The 16007-nt window shown below is 33.4% G+C and overlaps 1 protein-coding gene across 10 annotated transcripts in view; it reads right to left on the bottom strand.

Annotated features, from left to right (window-relative positions):
- The window catches only part of PTPRD (protein tyrosine phosphatase receptor type D), a 1049942-nt gene that overhangs the window by 45743 nt on the left and 988192 nt on the right, over positions 1-16007 (bottom strand). For all 10 annotated transcript variants that reach the window (XM_031947762.1, XM_031947812.1, XM_031947874.1 and 7 more), the window contains 2 exons: positions 6165-6284; positions 5513-5667 (listed from right to left, as the gene is read on the bottom strand). In XM_031947762.1, coding sequence (XP_031803622.1) covers positions 5513-5667; positions 6165-6284 — 275 coding nt within the window. The remainder of the gene's footprint in view (positions 1-5512; positions 5668-6164; positions 6285-16007) is intronic.

Raw genomic sequence — 16007 nt, 5'->3', positions numbered from 1 at the left:
CACTTGGCTAGCATCTGAGATGAGGAAATAGCTTGTGAATGACAGGCATATAGGGTCTCTTATAGAAAAAAGTATAGCCCTGGAACTAGAGAGATACCAATCGAAGGTGATGTACCAATATATAGCGTATTAGGAGATGCCAATTGCCATGGGAGATAATTTTCAGTAGCATGGAATGGTTGTCACCAACATGATTCTAAGCAAAGATGATCACATTTTTTTCCCTAACATTTTTCCATCTCTCTTTTTATTTGCATTTCTAACCTTTTCCCCCAAGTTCCTACAAGAGCTCAGCATCTTTAAGCTTTTTCCCATCCTCATTTCCAGTTCCCCTTTCACCGGGGCATCCCTACTGAGAAATATTCTCTCTTAAAGTAGCCCAAATTGCTAAATTAGCTCACTTTCACCTCTCTTAATGCCCCAAACCTGCCATTCTCTCAATGGAATTAAGCATCAGGTTTATTTAATACGTGACATGCTTAAAGACACTTAAAATGTTGACTTAAATGAAAAAGGTTATCTGATAAAAGTAATTCACAATTAAGTTCAGAATTATAGTAATGATAAAAAGAGGTGAACTAGTTGTCAAAAGTCTGGTTTCAGCTCTTCCCTTAAATTAATTTTGTGACTTTTAGATTAACTCATCTATAAGGTCATTTACAGCTGTTTCTTTGTGAATGACAGCACAAGTGTTATGTGCATTTTTAAAGGGCCCTTCCTAGTCTTTAAAGTCTGAATGGAAAGGGAAACTAATTCTATTACATAGTTTTTATTTGTTTAGATGTATTTTATGTCATATAGTTTGGGTGTTTTCCACAGTGGAATATCAAAGGGTTTTACTAAGTACATATTCACAGGCAGGCTAAAACATTTTAGGTGATTTTGCAGATATGGGAAAGAAAAGACATTTTATATGTAAAATGTTAAATTCATCAAAGAGAGGGCAAAGTCAATGAGAAAAACCTCTTCTACTTATATTAAACTCTGTACTTCAAATATAAAACAAGAAGTATTAGTGATAATGGCAGACACAGTACAGAAGTGCACAGGATTTTATAAGTCCTTGATTAATTACATGAAATTCAATTCACTTCACATCAACACATTTATTTATCATTACTTCATTAATTAAGCAATTAAGTTCTATTCATGTAACTCCCATGCCAAATGCAATATTTGGCAAGTCCTTTCACAAGCGGTTTCAGGTAATCTTTCCAGTCACATTTAACCTTTATGTTCTATGTCAGTCAGGCAACTTAATTTCTCTATATAAACTCAGTACTCTTCTGCCTCTAAGATTTTAATAGGGGGTCTTCCATGCCTGGAATGCCCCTTTTCCTTATAAAAAATAAGCTCAGTGAGGACAGTGATAGTTTTTTTTTTTTTGTATTTGTAACATCTATAACACAATTCCTTGCACATAGTAGGTGCTTTTACATGTTTGTTGAATTTAATTCACTAAATGTACTTTGCTAAGCAACAGAGATATAAACACAAAAATGAAATTTCTCTTCACTTTCTCTTCTTAAAATCCTTCAAAGCTCAGCCTAACTGTAACATCTTATAGCAAGTCTTTCCTATTTTCTCTAATTAGCACTTTCCCCTCTCTTTTTATTATATTATATTTATCTCTGTACATGTTATATCTTCCCAGAAGAAGGCAAACTATTAAAAAAAAATTTTTTTTGGCTTTTCATTGGAATTAAATAATGGGACTTTCACTAAGCCATGATCCTGAGGTCATTTTGGTAGGTCTGATATTTTGAACAATAATAAAAATTTATGAAATCATGTGAAGTGTGATAAATTTATGTAGTTCATTTTGTTAGAAAAATTCTAACATACAAAAAAATCATTGCAGCCTTTAAAATTATAACTTAAGAGCATATATAATTATCTGTCCTTTCTACATTGGGATGATTTATTCCAACTTTTTTGATTCCTCTTATTTGGAACTGCCTTTAACAACTGTGTTACCTCTTTTTGAACATTCTAAGTAGTGGTCAAATTTAATATTTTAAAGTAGAATTGTTTTCTTGAAGCATTTAAAAATGACAGTTCCAAATTTGTTGACTAAGCAGAGTAATGATTTTTTGGGCCAGAATACTAAAGTATCTCAAAAGTAAGGGGACTAATTTTATGGACTACCACACATAAAGGCATCAAGTAGTTTCCAAAACTGGAAGTGTTTAAAATTTTACAAATAATGGCAATAGGACCATATGCCTATCAATTGCTATAACACAACCCACAACTAACACAGTGTCTGAACCGTAATAGATGCTTAATAAATAATTTTTGATTGACTGATATAAGAAAAAATCAAAAAAATCATTGCAGCCTTTAAAATTATAACTTAAGAGCATATATAATTATCTGTCCTTTCTACATTGGGATGATTTATTCCAACTTTTTTGATTCCTCTTATTTGGAACACAGTGTCTGAACCGTAATAGATGCTTAATAAATATTTTTTGATTGACTGATATAAGAAAAAATTAAAAAAAATCATTTGATTGACTGATATAAGATGCTATAGTTTTTATCAAGCTTTTCACTAAGAAGTTCAACGGATTCCATATGATATCAACTAACTGCAATAATTTGGACATTTGAATATTTAAAAATATTTGGGAGTGTGTATTGTTATGATGAAAACAAAATATATTTGATTGAACTTTTCTCTTTCATTTGAATGTCCATTGTTATAGGAGATTAGATTCTGGTACTATACAAAGAAAAAAAAATTCCATTCATAAAACTTCTTGTCTGGTACTTTTAAAATCCTTTTAACAATCTCTAGCATCTTATTCCCAAGTTTTTGGTAACAGAAAGCCCCACCTTATACATATCCTTTGTATATAAATATCAAGAGCAAGAATTAAATGTCTCTTACATGAAAGGAAAGAACCTTTCTTTCCCTCTAATTATCTGTACCTTCAAAAATATCTTTTCTAGGATCTTGTTCATGTTTTATATACTTCAATTCTTTACTCTTATTTTCTCTACTTTTCTCCAAAGGCAACCATTACTTTCAAACTGAAATATTCAACTGTTCTCCAGAGACTCAAACTGTCACTTCTTTCTAGAGATCTGGATTCTACCACCAAAGCTTCATCTTCAAGCCTTCCCCATTGCTTAAGATCTCTTTTCCAGTTGGAAGAGAGAAGGTTCCTTATTCTCAACAAGTAGAGTAGAAAGAAGTTCTTCCTATAGCAACAATATCATACTATTAATACAAACTATCTCTACCCATTTAAATAGTACCCATGTCAAATAAATTTTTTAAAATACTAATATTTTGGTAAATCTCTTAGAAAAACTTCTTTCTAAAAACACTCAAAATATTCCTCCCTTTTATGCTATTATAATCTTCTATTTTGTACAAATATTTGTAAGAGACTTTATTTTTATGCTTCATGGTAAACTCCTTAAGGAGAAGAAAGATATCTTTTTTGTGTTTCTGTCTTTCCCAGCACTTAGTAAAATGCACAGGGTATGTACACTTAAGTAGATGTTTACTGAACTGAACTGAATAATGGATTAAATTGGCCTTTTGTTCTCAGAATCTAACCATTTAGAATAGTGCTTTTATATAAAAATATGCTGCAGGTTCCAAACAATCAATTTAGAAATGAACTTTAGAATCATAATTCATTAGTAATTTGGAGCCTTCATGTTTGCCTTACCTTTCATATATAAAATTTATTTTCATTTTTGATTAAAAAAAGTCAATTAGTCTCATTCTAAACTTCAATCTTCCCAGTCTCTCAGTGCTTTTTATACCTTCCTCATGTTTTATACCTTCCTCATGAATCTTTCTTGCTTGAACGTCTTTTCAAAATTCTTCTTTTAATTCTTAGATATGCATTAATTTTCCCTGAGCACTTTCACTTCCTCTTTCTGCCCTTTCCTTCTTCCATTCCTTATTCCAATTTGATTCCTTTGTAGCTAAAGCTAAAATTAAAAATTTGTCATTTACACATAGTTCTCTTTTCAGGTCCAGTTCCAGTTTCTCTAACTGCAACATTTAGTATCCTTTGATAGTTTCTTTTATTCCTCCTGCCTCTTATATATGATAGTGAGTTTTGATTTAGGCCTCTCTTTTTACTCCATCTACACTTTCTCCCTTGGCAATTCCATCTGGATTCAATGAACCTCGCTGTCCTAACTTTTCTATTTGTGATGATGGCATTACTAGCTTCTTGGTCTTTCAGTCTAGAAACCTCAAAGTTTTTTTTTCCTTTAAGTTAATGATGACTTTAAAAAAAAAACAAAAACCAGACATTTCTTCAGAACCCTATAATTTCACCAAAAAAAAAAAAAAAAATTCCCTACATTGTGACCACACGATAGAGTATACAACATTCAGTATCTTTAATCTCCCATCTTTCCACTGAGAAGGCAGGTATGTTCCTGAGAATCATTCTTCACATTTCATTCTTCCTCCTCCAAATTAAATCATTCAACAAAAGTTATCAATTGACTTCAGAAATAGCTCTTGTATTCGTATCATTCTTTCTGCCCTCCTTCAAGACATCTTAGTTCAGACCCTCATCTCTTACTTATATTACTGTTAATAGCCTACTAATGAAACTGGAAACTCCTCCTTCCAATGAATCTTTCATTCTGCTCCATGCTTCATACTAAAGCAAGTTTCCTTGTTTACATGTTTCGCTCCCATCATACATAGCAAGTATTCTTAACCTAAGGTCCATGGATACTCAAGACATCTATTTATAGGTTTCAGGAGGTCATGAATTTTTTTGTACCATTTTGTTTGCTATTTTTTACATATAATTTTTTTCATTTGTAATTTTATTATATACCTGAACTTAAAAGTACTTATGCATACACTTATTCTTAGAAAGGATTTATAAATTTCAACAGACTGCCAAAGGTGTCCTTGACACAAGAAAAAGGTTAGGAATCCCTAGCCCAAAGAATAAAATGTCATCTCCTCCTGATAATCCACACTTTCCACAGTCTGGATCCAATCTACTTCTCCAAGTTGATTCAATTCCTCTTCCTAAAAATTACAGTCTAACCATTCTACACAATTCTTCAATTCTGTTGTATTATCTCTTGCCTTCATGAATTTGTCCAGGGCAACCCCTACATGTCTACTGAATTGTTTTCTTTTAATTTAATACACAACTTAGATATTAAAATCTCCATAAAGCCTTCTTTGTTAACACTGAGCTAAAATTGAATACTCTCCATTTCTCTTAACTCTACTTTGTTTTATATTATCTTCTTAGATTCCTGAAATAATCGAACTTCATTTGATTACATAAGACATTCATGTTATAAATTTAAAAGTCTTTATCAGATCCAATGTACCAAGAGTTTTTAAAAAACAACAACAACAAGACTAAACTAATGTTTAATGCGCCCATTTAACTTCTTGTTAACATCTGATATTAATTAGGGTAAAATTAAAATCAAGGTTATACATCTCTCTTTTTGAGGCCTTCTCTTGAGTTTATGTGTCATATCACATGGAGCTTACCTGCAGTGAACAACCATAGGACCGGCATCAGGAGGGTTACAGGTTTTGACTCGTCGCAAGAAAGCTAGAAAAGGTGTTGGATGCTCTGGTACCCCATGATCTGGCCATGCTGTGAATTGGAACTGTCTCACTTCCCTCTTCTCACTTGAACCATTCTGTTAAATGAGAACATTGGTTAAAATGACCATTTCCCAAACCTGGAGCTCCAAAACATCTGAAAAGACCTAAGAGTCAATGTTGGTAATAGTTATATCTCCATTATTAACAGGTATCCTTTTGGAGGTTCAAGTAAACAACAAAAAATGGCAAATATTTTCTAGGAAAAATATTTCTTAAGAGATAGAAATTGCATTTTCTGGTTCAAATATCAAGAGAGCTCCTATTACATCTCTAAAAAGGAGCTGGCAAAGAATCTGAGTTCTTTGGCTAATTCTTCATTCAACTAAACTTTTGTTCAGAGTAAGAGCTCTGTATTTACTGTGATAAACCTCCAGACAAGGAGAAAAATTGCACAGTGATAATGGAAGAATTATTTCATTCTTCATTGTTGCCAGTGGGATCAAGATTTAAGTAAAGTCTTAAGAGATCTGATTTCTGAAAAGAAGCTTTCTTTAAATAACAGAAAAGGGAAGAAAAGGGGGGAAAAACACACCTTGTAAAGTGCAAATGTTCGAACACAGTATGTTGCCAATTCCACAGTATCTAGCAGTGTCACTTGAATCAGCCCATATGTTTCTGTGCCTCTGCTGGGCCAATACTGGTCACATTTCACCTGTAAAAAACATATATTGTTTCTATTTCATGTACTTATCAATTTCTGTTAATTTTTTCAAAGCCAAGTAAAACTAAGTAGACAATCAGTTTTCTTGAAATTCATGTTTTAAAAAATCTTTGCTGTGTCTTATTTCACATTAGACTTTTTTTTCCTCCCTTCTTTGTGGAATGCTTTTTTTGTGGTGAGTCCCAACATAACAAAATTGCTCTTTTGGTGCCAGTGTAAATCAAATTTCTGCATCAGAAATATTACTGAGCAGTGAAATATTCAGTTGCCCTGGAGAAAAATAAAGTGCAATTGTTGATAGACAGAGAAGTAGTTAAAATTTTGAAGTGCAATGAAGAAAAATATAATTTTATTCTCAGTTCAGTGTTATGAAATATATCAGGAAATTACATTCAGGCATTTAAAATAGATGGTTGGATAGATTAAGAACTCATCCATAAAATTTTTAAAAACATAAGTCATGGGCAATCACAATTTCTAAGTGTGCTTGTTTAGAGAAATGTGGAAATAATCTGTAAATCTATAAAATGATAATGCACAATACAAGAGTATGCTTATTTTTTTTCTGAAATGAAATGATTTGTTTTGGTTACAAATAAAATTTAGGTCTATAATGTGAAAAAAAGTTGCTATTTCTTCAAAAAGAGTCTCAGGGGATCCTATAAAACCAATGTGAGGTTTAAATAATTTAAAATCCTGTTACTTGAGATGAATGAGATAAAGTTTCCATTGAGAGTCTGAGCAAAAACATATAAAATACAATTAGGCCAATGTATGGCCAAAAAGTGTTCTATGTCTCAAATATGTCTCAAATGTGCTGCATTCATTTACTGAAGGCCTTTGTCATATACTAAAGTATATAAAAAAGAAGATAGCTAGGTAAATTAGATAGATTGATAGATCGATCGATCATGGATCAGAATATATATGACTTTTTTAGTTCAGATCAAAACAGAAAGGCTAAATGACCCAGGATCAACTGAGGCTGATTTCATTTTATTTTTCTATTATTTAGAATTATGTAGGATCTTAGAAGTCATTTCTTCAAACCCTTATATTTAGCAAAGCTACAAATGTTAAACAACTTTGTCCAGTGGCACATTGATAATAACTAACAGAGTTGAGATTCAAAATTCTATCCTCTGACTCCAGACATAATAGCATACTGCTTGTCATAGTGACATAAACTACAATGGAAGCATTATATTTTTTCTCTTTGAAAATGAAAGAGGCTAAAATAATTAGATTTGAGGGAAGTTAACAGAACATTATTATAGGAAATATTGTTATTATTATTATTTTGTCCAGGAGACGAAGGTCCTGAGTGAGGTAAGATTTTCCTTATCAGGGACATAACCATTAGTAGTTCATTAAGAACATTCGAACTTTTCTGATTCTGTAGCCAAAGTGCCCTTCTTCAAAGATCTCAAAATACCATTTCACCCCTTATTTTTCTAGCATCAAGAGAATCAAGACACTGACACCAGTGTAGAGCTGAATGACAAATCAGAAAGTGACTTTCTAGCTCTTCTTTACTTTTCCACTTTTATTCTACTAGATTATATAATTTGTACTGACTTTTAGTAGGATTACCAAAAGACAAAGCAAAAAAAAAAAGTCTTTCGGTGTTTCATTTACTTGAAAAATATAGAAAATACTGTCTTTACCTTAATATTTGCATAAATTTACTTATATGTTCTAGGTAACTTGGTGGTACAGTGGATATAATTCTAATTCTGGAAGTCAGGAAGACGAGTTCAAATATGATCTAAAACACTTATTAGCTGTGTGACTTTGTCCTAGTTATTTAATCCTGTTTGCCTCGATTTCTTCATGTATAAAATAAACCAGAAAGGAAAATGGCAAACTTTTACAGTACCTTTGCCAAGAGAATCCCAAATGTGGTCACAAAGAGTCATACGTAACTGAAAATGACTGAATAACAACTATTATGATCTACAATAAAAACAACTAATTAACATGAGAAAAACATTCTTCCAAATAATACTGAGAAATACCTTTTGCTGTAAGAAAAAGTAAAACTGAAACTATTCTATAAAATGATCCAATTACTGAACCTTGAACACATTTTCCAAATGGATCTTGTCTGGTTACTAAAGTTGTTTTTTTCCCATAGCTGACATTTTGTGGAACTTTTAACTTGATAATATTCAGTAACACCTATTCATTTATCCAATCAGCATTAAGAAACTTCCCTCTGAGAGTACCTTTAGTTTATCATTTATCTCTACATATCTTGTTCATAAATACTTTTTTGCATGTTGTCTCCCTTAGTGGATTGTAAGCCCCTTGAATGCAAGAATTGATTTTGCCTTTCTTTGTATTCCTGATTTGGCACATGGTGAATGCTTAATAAATGCTTGTTGACTTCATTTGATTTGTTGACTGGCTATTCACTGGAGCTACAAATAACAAAAATTAAGGTAACTGAAATTAATTAGAAATTAAATTTATTTATACCTTCTTATGAAGTAAGGCTGTTGGAAAGTGTAAGAATCTGTCCCTCTGTGAAGGGAGATAGATCAATTATTTTTTATTCATTAATTTAATTTCCTTCCCTATAAAATTATTGTTAGAGTCAAGGCTAGATTGGGAAAAGATTATGTTTCCCAGGATGTGTGGGCCCAGAGCATGAATGTTCTTTGGAAGAGAAGATGGAATCCATTTCCATAAAGTTGTTTGTCCAAAGCACAGCTACTGATTGGGGAGTGAATAATTCTGGAAAGATGAAGGAATAATGAAGATTACCATCAGGTTTGTGTCCCTGCAGGCACAAGGATTGCAAAAAAGAGTACTGACAGGATCAGGTTTTGTGGTTCTTTTTTTGTAGGCTTTTATGTTAAGAGTCATAGATAGGGAAGATCATGGAGATGACATATATTAGCTGGTCACCTGGGAGGGCTAAGTTGTGCCTCAATCAAATTAAATGACAAGGTACCTTGAACTCATAAGAGAAATGAGCATAACAATAATTGTATAAATATGTATGCATATATTAGATTTAACACATTTCTACCATATTTAATATATACTGGACTACTTGCCATCTAGGAGATAGCATGAGGAAAGGGGGGGGAGGGAATTGGAACAAAGGGTTTTGCAAAGGCTAATGCTGAAGAATTGTCCATGCATATGATTTGAAAAATAAAAAGCTTTAATTAAAAAAAGAAAGAAAGAAAGAGAAATGAGCATAGATCCCAGCAGGAGCAAATTTCAAACAGGTTGCCAAACTGTTGATATTGATGTCTCAAACTCAACTCATGCCAGGTATAGTAAGACAATGTGCCCATATTTCAATCTGAAGATGCCAACAGGTTTGCCACTTTCCTCCACTCTTCCAATACATCTACCATTAACATTTTATGTACTGAAAATAGATGTCTAAAATTTATGGTGGTGAGTTATATATTAATTATGAGTAATAAAGTCCATTGTAACTTTTATTTTAAAAGTTCCCAATGTCACAGAAAATCCAATTCTTCTCCAGGATATTAAAAAGACAATTGTGGTTTCAGGGTATTTCCCCACAATTCTGGAAAGAAGAAAGCATTATTAGCTCTTTAGACTAACTTTAAAGGAAGCATGTGCACACAGACAAGAGGGATATGAGGGAAAATAAGACTAGGCATATGTACTTAAAAAAAAAAAAAAAGGCAAATTAATTCCTCTTATTAGCCTGATCATTTAAAAAAAGTTTTAAAAATTTTCTACCTCCAAAATCTAATGGAAATGAACAAAATTGGCCCTTTTATGTACTCCTGAGTTAGTACAGTCTGATTTGAGCAGCACACCTGTACATAAAGGCCTTTTCCTCTCAAGAAATGTTTTTAAAATGTACCACTCTAAAAAATATTTTCCCTGAAAACATTCAAGCACCTATAAACGTGCAGACTTGCGGTCTCGCTGGCAAAATTAAATACTTCAATCTACACTTATTGGAACAGAACAACTTTCTTCAACATACAAAGGCCTTAGTACTTTGTTCCCTGAAAGCTATCTCGGAGGATCGGACACAGGATTCACCTGCCTCCGCAAAGCTAAATTTGGGACTTAAATCAATTGACAATATTCCTTTGAGTCTTTCCTTTCTAACTATACCCTAAACAAATCATTTCTGATTTGAACATTAAAGAGGCAGTCTGAAGTGCAGTGAGAAAAAAAAAAAAAAAGGCACAGGAGAACAGGCAAAATGATTTTTTCTAATTAGCTAATGCAAATAGAGTACACTATTTTTTTTTCCTCTTTTAGTTTTTATTTTTACCCACTCTTTCTTGGAGATGCTCTCATGAGGTATTTCCTGGGAGAGTTACAATTTGTTATTTCTAATGCTAAGGGATGACTGCTAGTTGAAACAAGAGCATTGCAAAAGCAACAGCAGGGGCAGTAACAGCAGCAGCAACATCAACATCATAACAGCAAGGTAGTTTCTAGATCTAGTACATATGAATTATAAAGTAGGAACTACATACACATATTGATTTCAGTCGTTTTCTATTTGATTTTGATATATTTTTTGTAAACACATCCAAAGTTCTTTGGTTGCATTAGGAAATCATATTGTCCAGAATGAAAGCTGGGGTAGGAATGTTTTAGAAACAAGTGAACTAGCCTTGACTGTTAAATTTTCAGTCTGAGGTTTCACACCTTTGAAATTGTTAAACATCGTAAATCAGTGCTTTATCATGTTAATTGACAGACTTAAGAAAGTGATGGAGAAAATTTTATATCTCCATGTGCATGCATTTTTTTCCTCTTGTAGGGCTGACTGTTACATATTTGCCAGCACACCATTCTTGATAGTTACATACAGTATGCCCTCTTTACACATATCTGGAATACTGTGTTCAATCCTTGTTAGTATACTTTAAGTAAGTCATCAATAAACTAGAGCTTATCTATAGGAGAGAGATCAGAATGATGAGAAGACTTTCAACTTACATCATAGGAAGAGTAATTGAAAAACCCAAGGATTTTAAGCCTTGAGGAAAGAGAGAGACATGACTATTTTCTTCGAACATCTGAAAGACTGGAATAGAATTATGTTTCATGGCTCCATATGAAGAACTAGAAACAATGTGTGCAAGTGGCAGATATGAGGAAAAATATGCTAACAATTAGAGGTATTCCAAAGTAGAATGGAGGAGATGTCTTAAGAAGTACTAATTTTTTTTTGTTTTTTTATAGGTGGTCTTCAAATAAAGGCCACAGAAGCTGTGTCAGTGATGTTATGAGAGGGTTCAAGTTTAGAGACAAGGAAGACTGAAGTCCCTTCCAATTCTAAGCTTGTGTGGCTTTGTGAAATTCAGGAAGACTAGAAGCAGTGATGATTCCTTTAAGACTATGTCTTCAGTCAAAATAAGTGTATAGCAGAATGGTGTATCATTAATTACCAATGTGGATCACTGCCTGGTCAATTCAGCCATGCAGCTGACATACATAGAGTGCTGAACCAACTGGATATGTGGCAGTGGTGTCTTGTTCATGACTAATTATAGACTCTATTCAAAGCCTCCTAAAAGCAACTATTGTAAGAACAGTTATCAGAATGCTTTAGTCTCATAAAGAACTACTTGCACTCTGTCACTCCATGGATCTTCAGTTATTTTCAATAATACAAAGACTTTGCTCTTACTTAGCACCAGGGAAAACTTCAATGAGTAGTCATGTTACTATATCACACATGGGAACTTTTACTGCTTTCCTCAAACTAAAAAAATGATGGAATTCTTTAAATAGCTTCAGGAGAAGTTGTCATAAGAATCATGTTGTCAAATATAATTTGGAAGATGCCAGTACAAAATCTAAATGAGATGAAGTTGCTAACTTAGTTCCAATTTGGTAAGTTCCTTCTCACATAGAAGTCATTTTATCAGAGAAACTTAGTGCAGTGGTAAAATGCTAGGGTTGAATGTTTGTTGCTTCCCCTTCCAATACATAGCTTTGAACTCTTGGGAAAGCATATAATTCATTCATTCACTCAAAAAGTTCCTATCTATGCCAGATGTCAGTGTGCTATAGTGATAATTTGGAGCCAAGGAAACAGGAATTGAAGTTCTGCCTGTTAAATATTGGCTATGTGATTTAACTCCTTACTGTCCCAGGAAACTCTTTTAAGTTGAAGAAAAGGTACACATCTATATTAATCAATGGACTTTTTTGATGGGGAGTTCCATATGCCAACAAAATCATGGGTTAGATTCTCCAACCCTACTTCTACTCCCCCCCCAAAACATATCAGAAACTTTGCAAAGTTTTAAGGGGACAAAGACAAAATGAAACATTCCCAATTTTAAAGGGGAATACGTTTTATTAACAACATTTAATAAATTTTCACAATTCATGGTATATGACTACATTCTGGCCCTCACTACCATGTAACAAACTTTTCATTCTGTCCTTGTTGATTCCTCCTAATAACTGTTCTAAAACACTTCTTCTGTCTTCAAGCTATTGGTGGTAACCATATCTTCCATAGTTACAAGAGATGACTCAGTTGTACATTTTATTGGGAAGCATAAGGTCTTTCTATGAAGATAGCCAGCTAGCTGGTGCAGTGGATAGAATACTAAGCCTGGAGTCAGGAATATCTGAGTTAAAATCAGACATCCATTAGATCTCTCACCATGTACAGGTTGCTTATATGTTTTCTGCCTCAGTTTCCTCATCTATAAAATAATTGTAGTATGCTTTCTAGAACCCCCACACTGGGGTGCCAAAATATACCATACAGACTAGCTCTTTGGAGGATCTTGGGACCAGCCTGAGTCCTTGGTCTTAGTGGAGGAGTGATGAGGCTGGAGACTCATGAGGCTGGTCAAAGATGGAGTCCCTTTATTTCAAGTCCTCTCAGCCCCTAAATACCTTAGTACAAATATATCACTACAGCACACTGAGCATGTGCTAACTATAATAGCATTATATCACCACAGCCCACTGCTAGTGTTAACTATAAGCACTCTACTATTGGTATGTAAATTCTTCTTTACTGTAAGTATCCCTTGCTTCAAGTAGAACACAGGTAGTCACATCCTCCTTGACTTCTCAGGAAGGGTGAGAGCCCTAGGGAAGATGGGGAGCCAAACTACACATTGTCAGCAGGTTCCCTTTGGTCTTATATCTTACTCAGAGTTCCCCCACTATCTGCAGCCCTCTATGATAATAATTAATAATAATAATAATAAACACTAATAGTAAGAACAGCACCAATTTTTCGGGATTATTATAAGGATCAAATAACATAATATTTGTGAAGTACTTTGCACAATGCCTGGTACATCCTGGGGTGCTTAATAAATGCTTGTTTCCTTCCAGGAAGCTCTACAATTCTCTTCTTTCCTCTTCTACATAATAGCTTTACAATTGTTCTTCAGTATTTTATATAAACTTTGTATCATTGAAAGCAGGGCAAGGATTATGTCCTAAGCACACAAGAGTTGTTTAATAATTATTTGTGAAATTATTTAATTCTCTATTGTGCTTCAACTATCACTCTTCATAAAAATGACTCCCAAATCTCTATTTCCTACCTCAACTTTCATTTTTAATTCTAGTCCTGTTCTTATGACTTTGTAGGACATCTACCTGAACTTCCCATTATTACTTCCTTCTTCATTACCTCACCATTTCTGCTTGTAGTATGACAACCTTATCTCTCTGACCTGAAATCTAGGTGTTTTCTTTGAATCTTTCTTGTCCTTTATCCCTCTTTAATCAATTACCAAGTTTCTTCTTTTGGCTCTAAATGCCAGAATCAGTGTGTTATTCTAGAGTCAATGGGAGAGTCAATGAAACTAGACATGGAATGGTAAATAATTATAGACTTCTTTCAGGCTTGTAAACATATATGGTTTTTTTCTCCTTGTTTCCAGTCCTTGGATAGAAATTTTTTTCTTATTTTGATAACAAATTTGCCTTGGTTGATCACCTCTCCTCCAGGGAAATGCCTTATTTCTCTCTCCTGATTTCTCACTGATTGCTGATGATTGGCTGTGTGCTCAAGGTGGGCCTGAAAGATTATAAAACCCAAATCTGTACTTTACAAGGTAGAATCTGTTTTCTGGAAGACCAGTTCTACGAAAATGCTCATAAATCCCTTTGCTTTTAGTTTGGCTTCCTATCTTTTACCAGTCATCAAGATCCTAAAGAAGGATATACCTTTCCTAAGATGTCAAGAGAATTCCCAATACTGAAAACTTAAAATATCAATAAATCTAGACCACTTTGTTTATAGATAAGGAAAACAAGGCAGAGAAATATTAAATAATTGTCCATAGTTCCATATAAACTATAATGAATAGAACCAGATTTTCTCGGTTTTGGTCCTCTTTCCATATTCCAGATTACTTTCCAAGCTTTATCCACCTGAATTGAAAGTAGGAAAGACCAACAGAAATGTCAAAAGTTTATAAATTCATTGGTATGGATGCAAATGCAGTCTGGCTCCCCATATGAGGTTTTAACCAAAACAAGTTTCAGAATGGACATAATAACAACAACAGCAACATCTATATAAGTGCTTACTATGTCCTGAGAACTTTACAATTATCACTTCATTTGATCCTTACAGCAATCCTGATAGGTACAATTATTATTCCCATTTTACTGATGAGGAAACTGAGGTAAAGAGAAATTAAATCAGTTGTCCAGATCTCAAAGCTAGTATCTGAGGCTACCTTTGATCTAATAGCCTTCCTGACTCCAGGGCTCTATCCACTGCGTTACTTGACTACTGTAAATGATAATTGGTAAAGAAAGCATGATCTGACAAAATAATAGAGCAGTTGGAATTTTCAAATTGGAACAGATAACGTTAACATTTAGCAACTTGAGATAAGAGGAGACACTGGGCAACTGCTGCAAGACCCCTGAAGATAAAGGCTGATGAGAATTCTAATTGCATTATATAAATATGTAAGAAGTCAATATTGGGGAAACAGATTATGTTAACAGCCATTCAGCAATTCAATTTAATAAACCCTAACCAAACACATACTCAATGCAGGGTACTGCCCTAGATCCTGTGGGAGATGTATGCTTAAAATAAAATATTAAAAAAAATAAAATAAAATCCCTTACCCTCATAGAGTTTAAAATATTAGGGTATAAGACACCAACCTAGAGAGCTGTCATATACAATATTTCATGAAAAAATATTAGGGAAATGAACAACCAAGTATAATGTGAGTTTAATCACAGAATTCATAGAAAAAAATAACAAAAATAATGCAGTAAGAAAAGCCTCCAAGGCAATATGGTATATGGAAAAGAAAACTGGATTTGGAGTCAGGGCACTGATGTTCAAACCTTCATATTGACTCTTACTACCCTCTATATCCTTGGCCATATTTTCCATCTCTACATTTTCTCATTTATAAAAAGAGAGAACTAGTCTAAATGAATTCAAAGTCCCTCCTTACTCTTGGTATGGTCCTGTGATCCAAAAGGAATTTGGAACAACAGCATATATTATATTCTCTTACTTCACATTTCAGCACAGATAAATAAAAGCAAAGCAGCACCTCTATTTCATTTCACTGTTAATTCTTGGGAGGGGAACAGATTAACAGTGAATGTTAACAGTTATATATCCTTGAAAAAAATTAACATTGTACTCTGGGTCTCACTTTTTTTTGGTGGTTGAAGGAGAGTTTATATGAAATTATTATATCTATACAAAAACATATATATACCTCT

This window comes from Sarcophilus harrisii, chromosome 1 (genome assembly GCF_902635505.1).
Source record: "Sarcophilus harrisii chromosome 1, mSarHar1.11, whole genome shotgun sequence".
NCBI lineage: Eukaryota > Metazoa > Chordata > Mammalia > Dasyuromorphia > Dasyuridae > Sarcophilus > Sarcophilus harrisii.
This window is presented reverse-complemented; position numbering and strand designations above follow the sequence as displayed.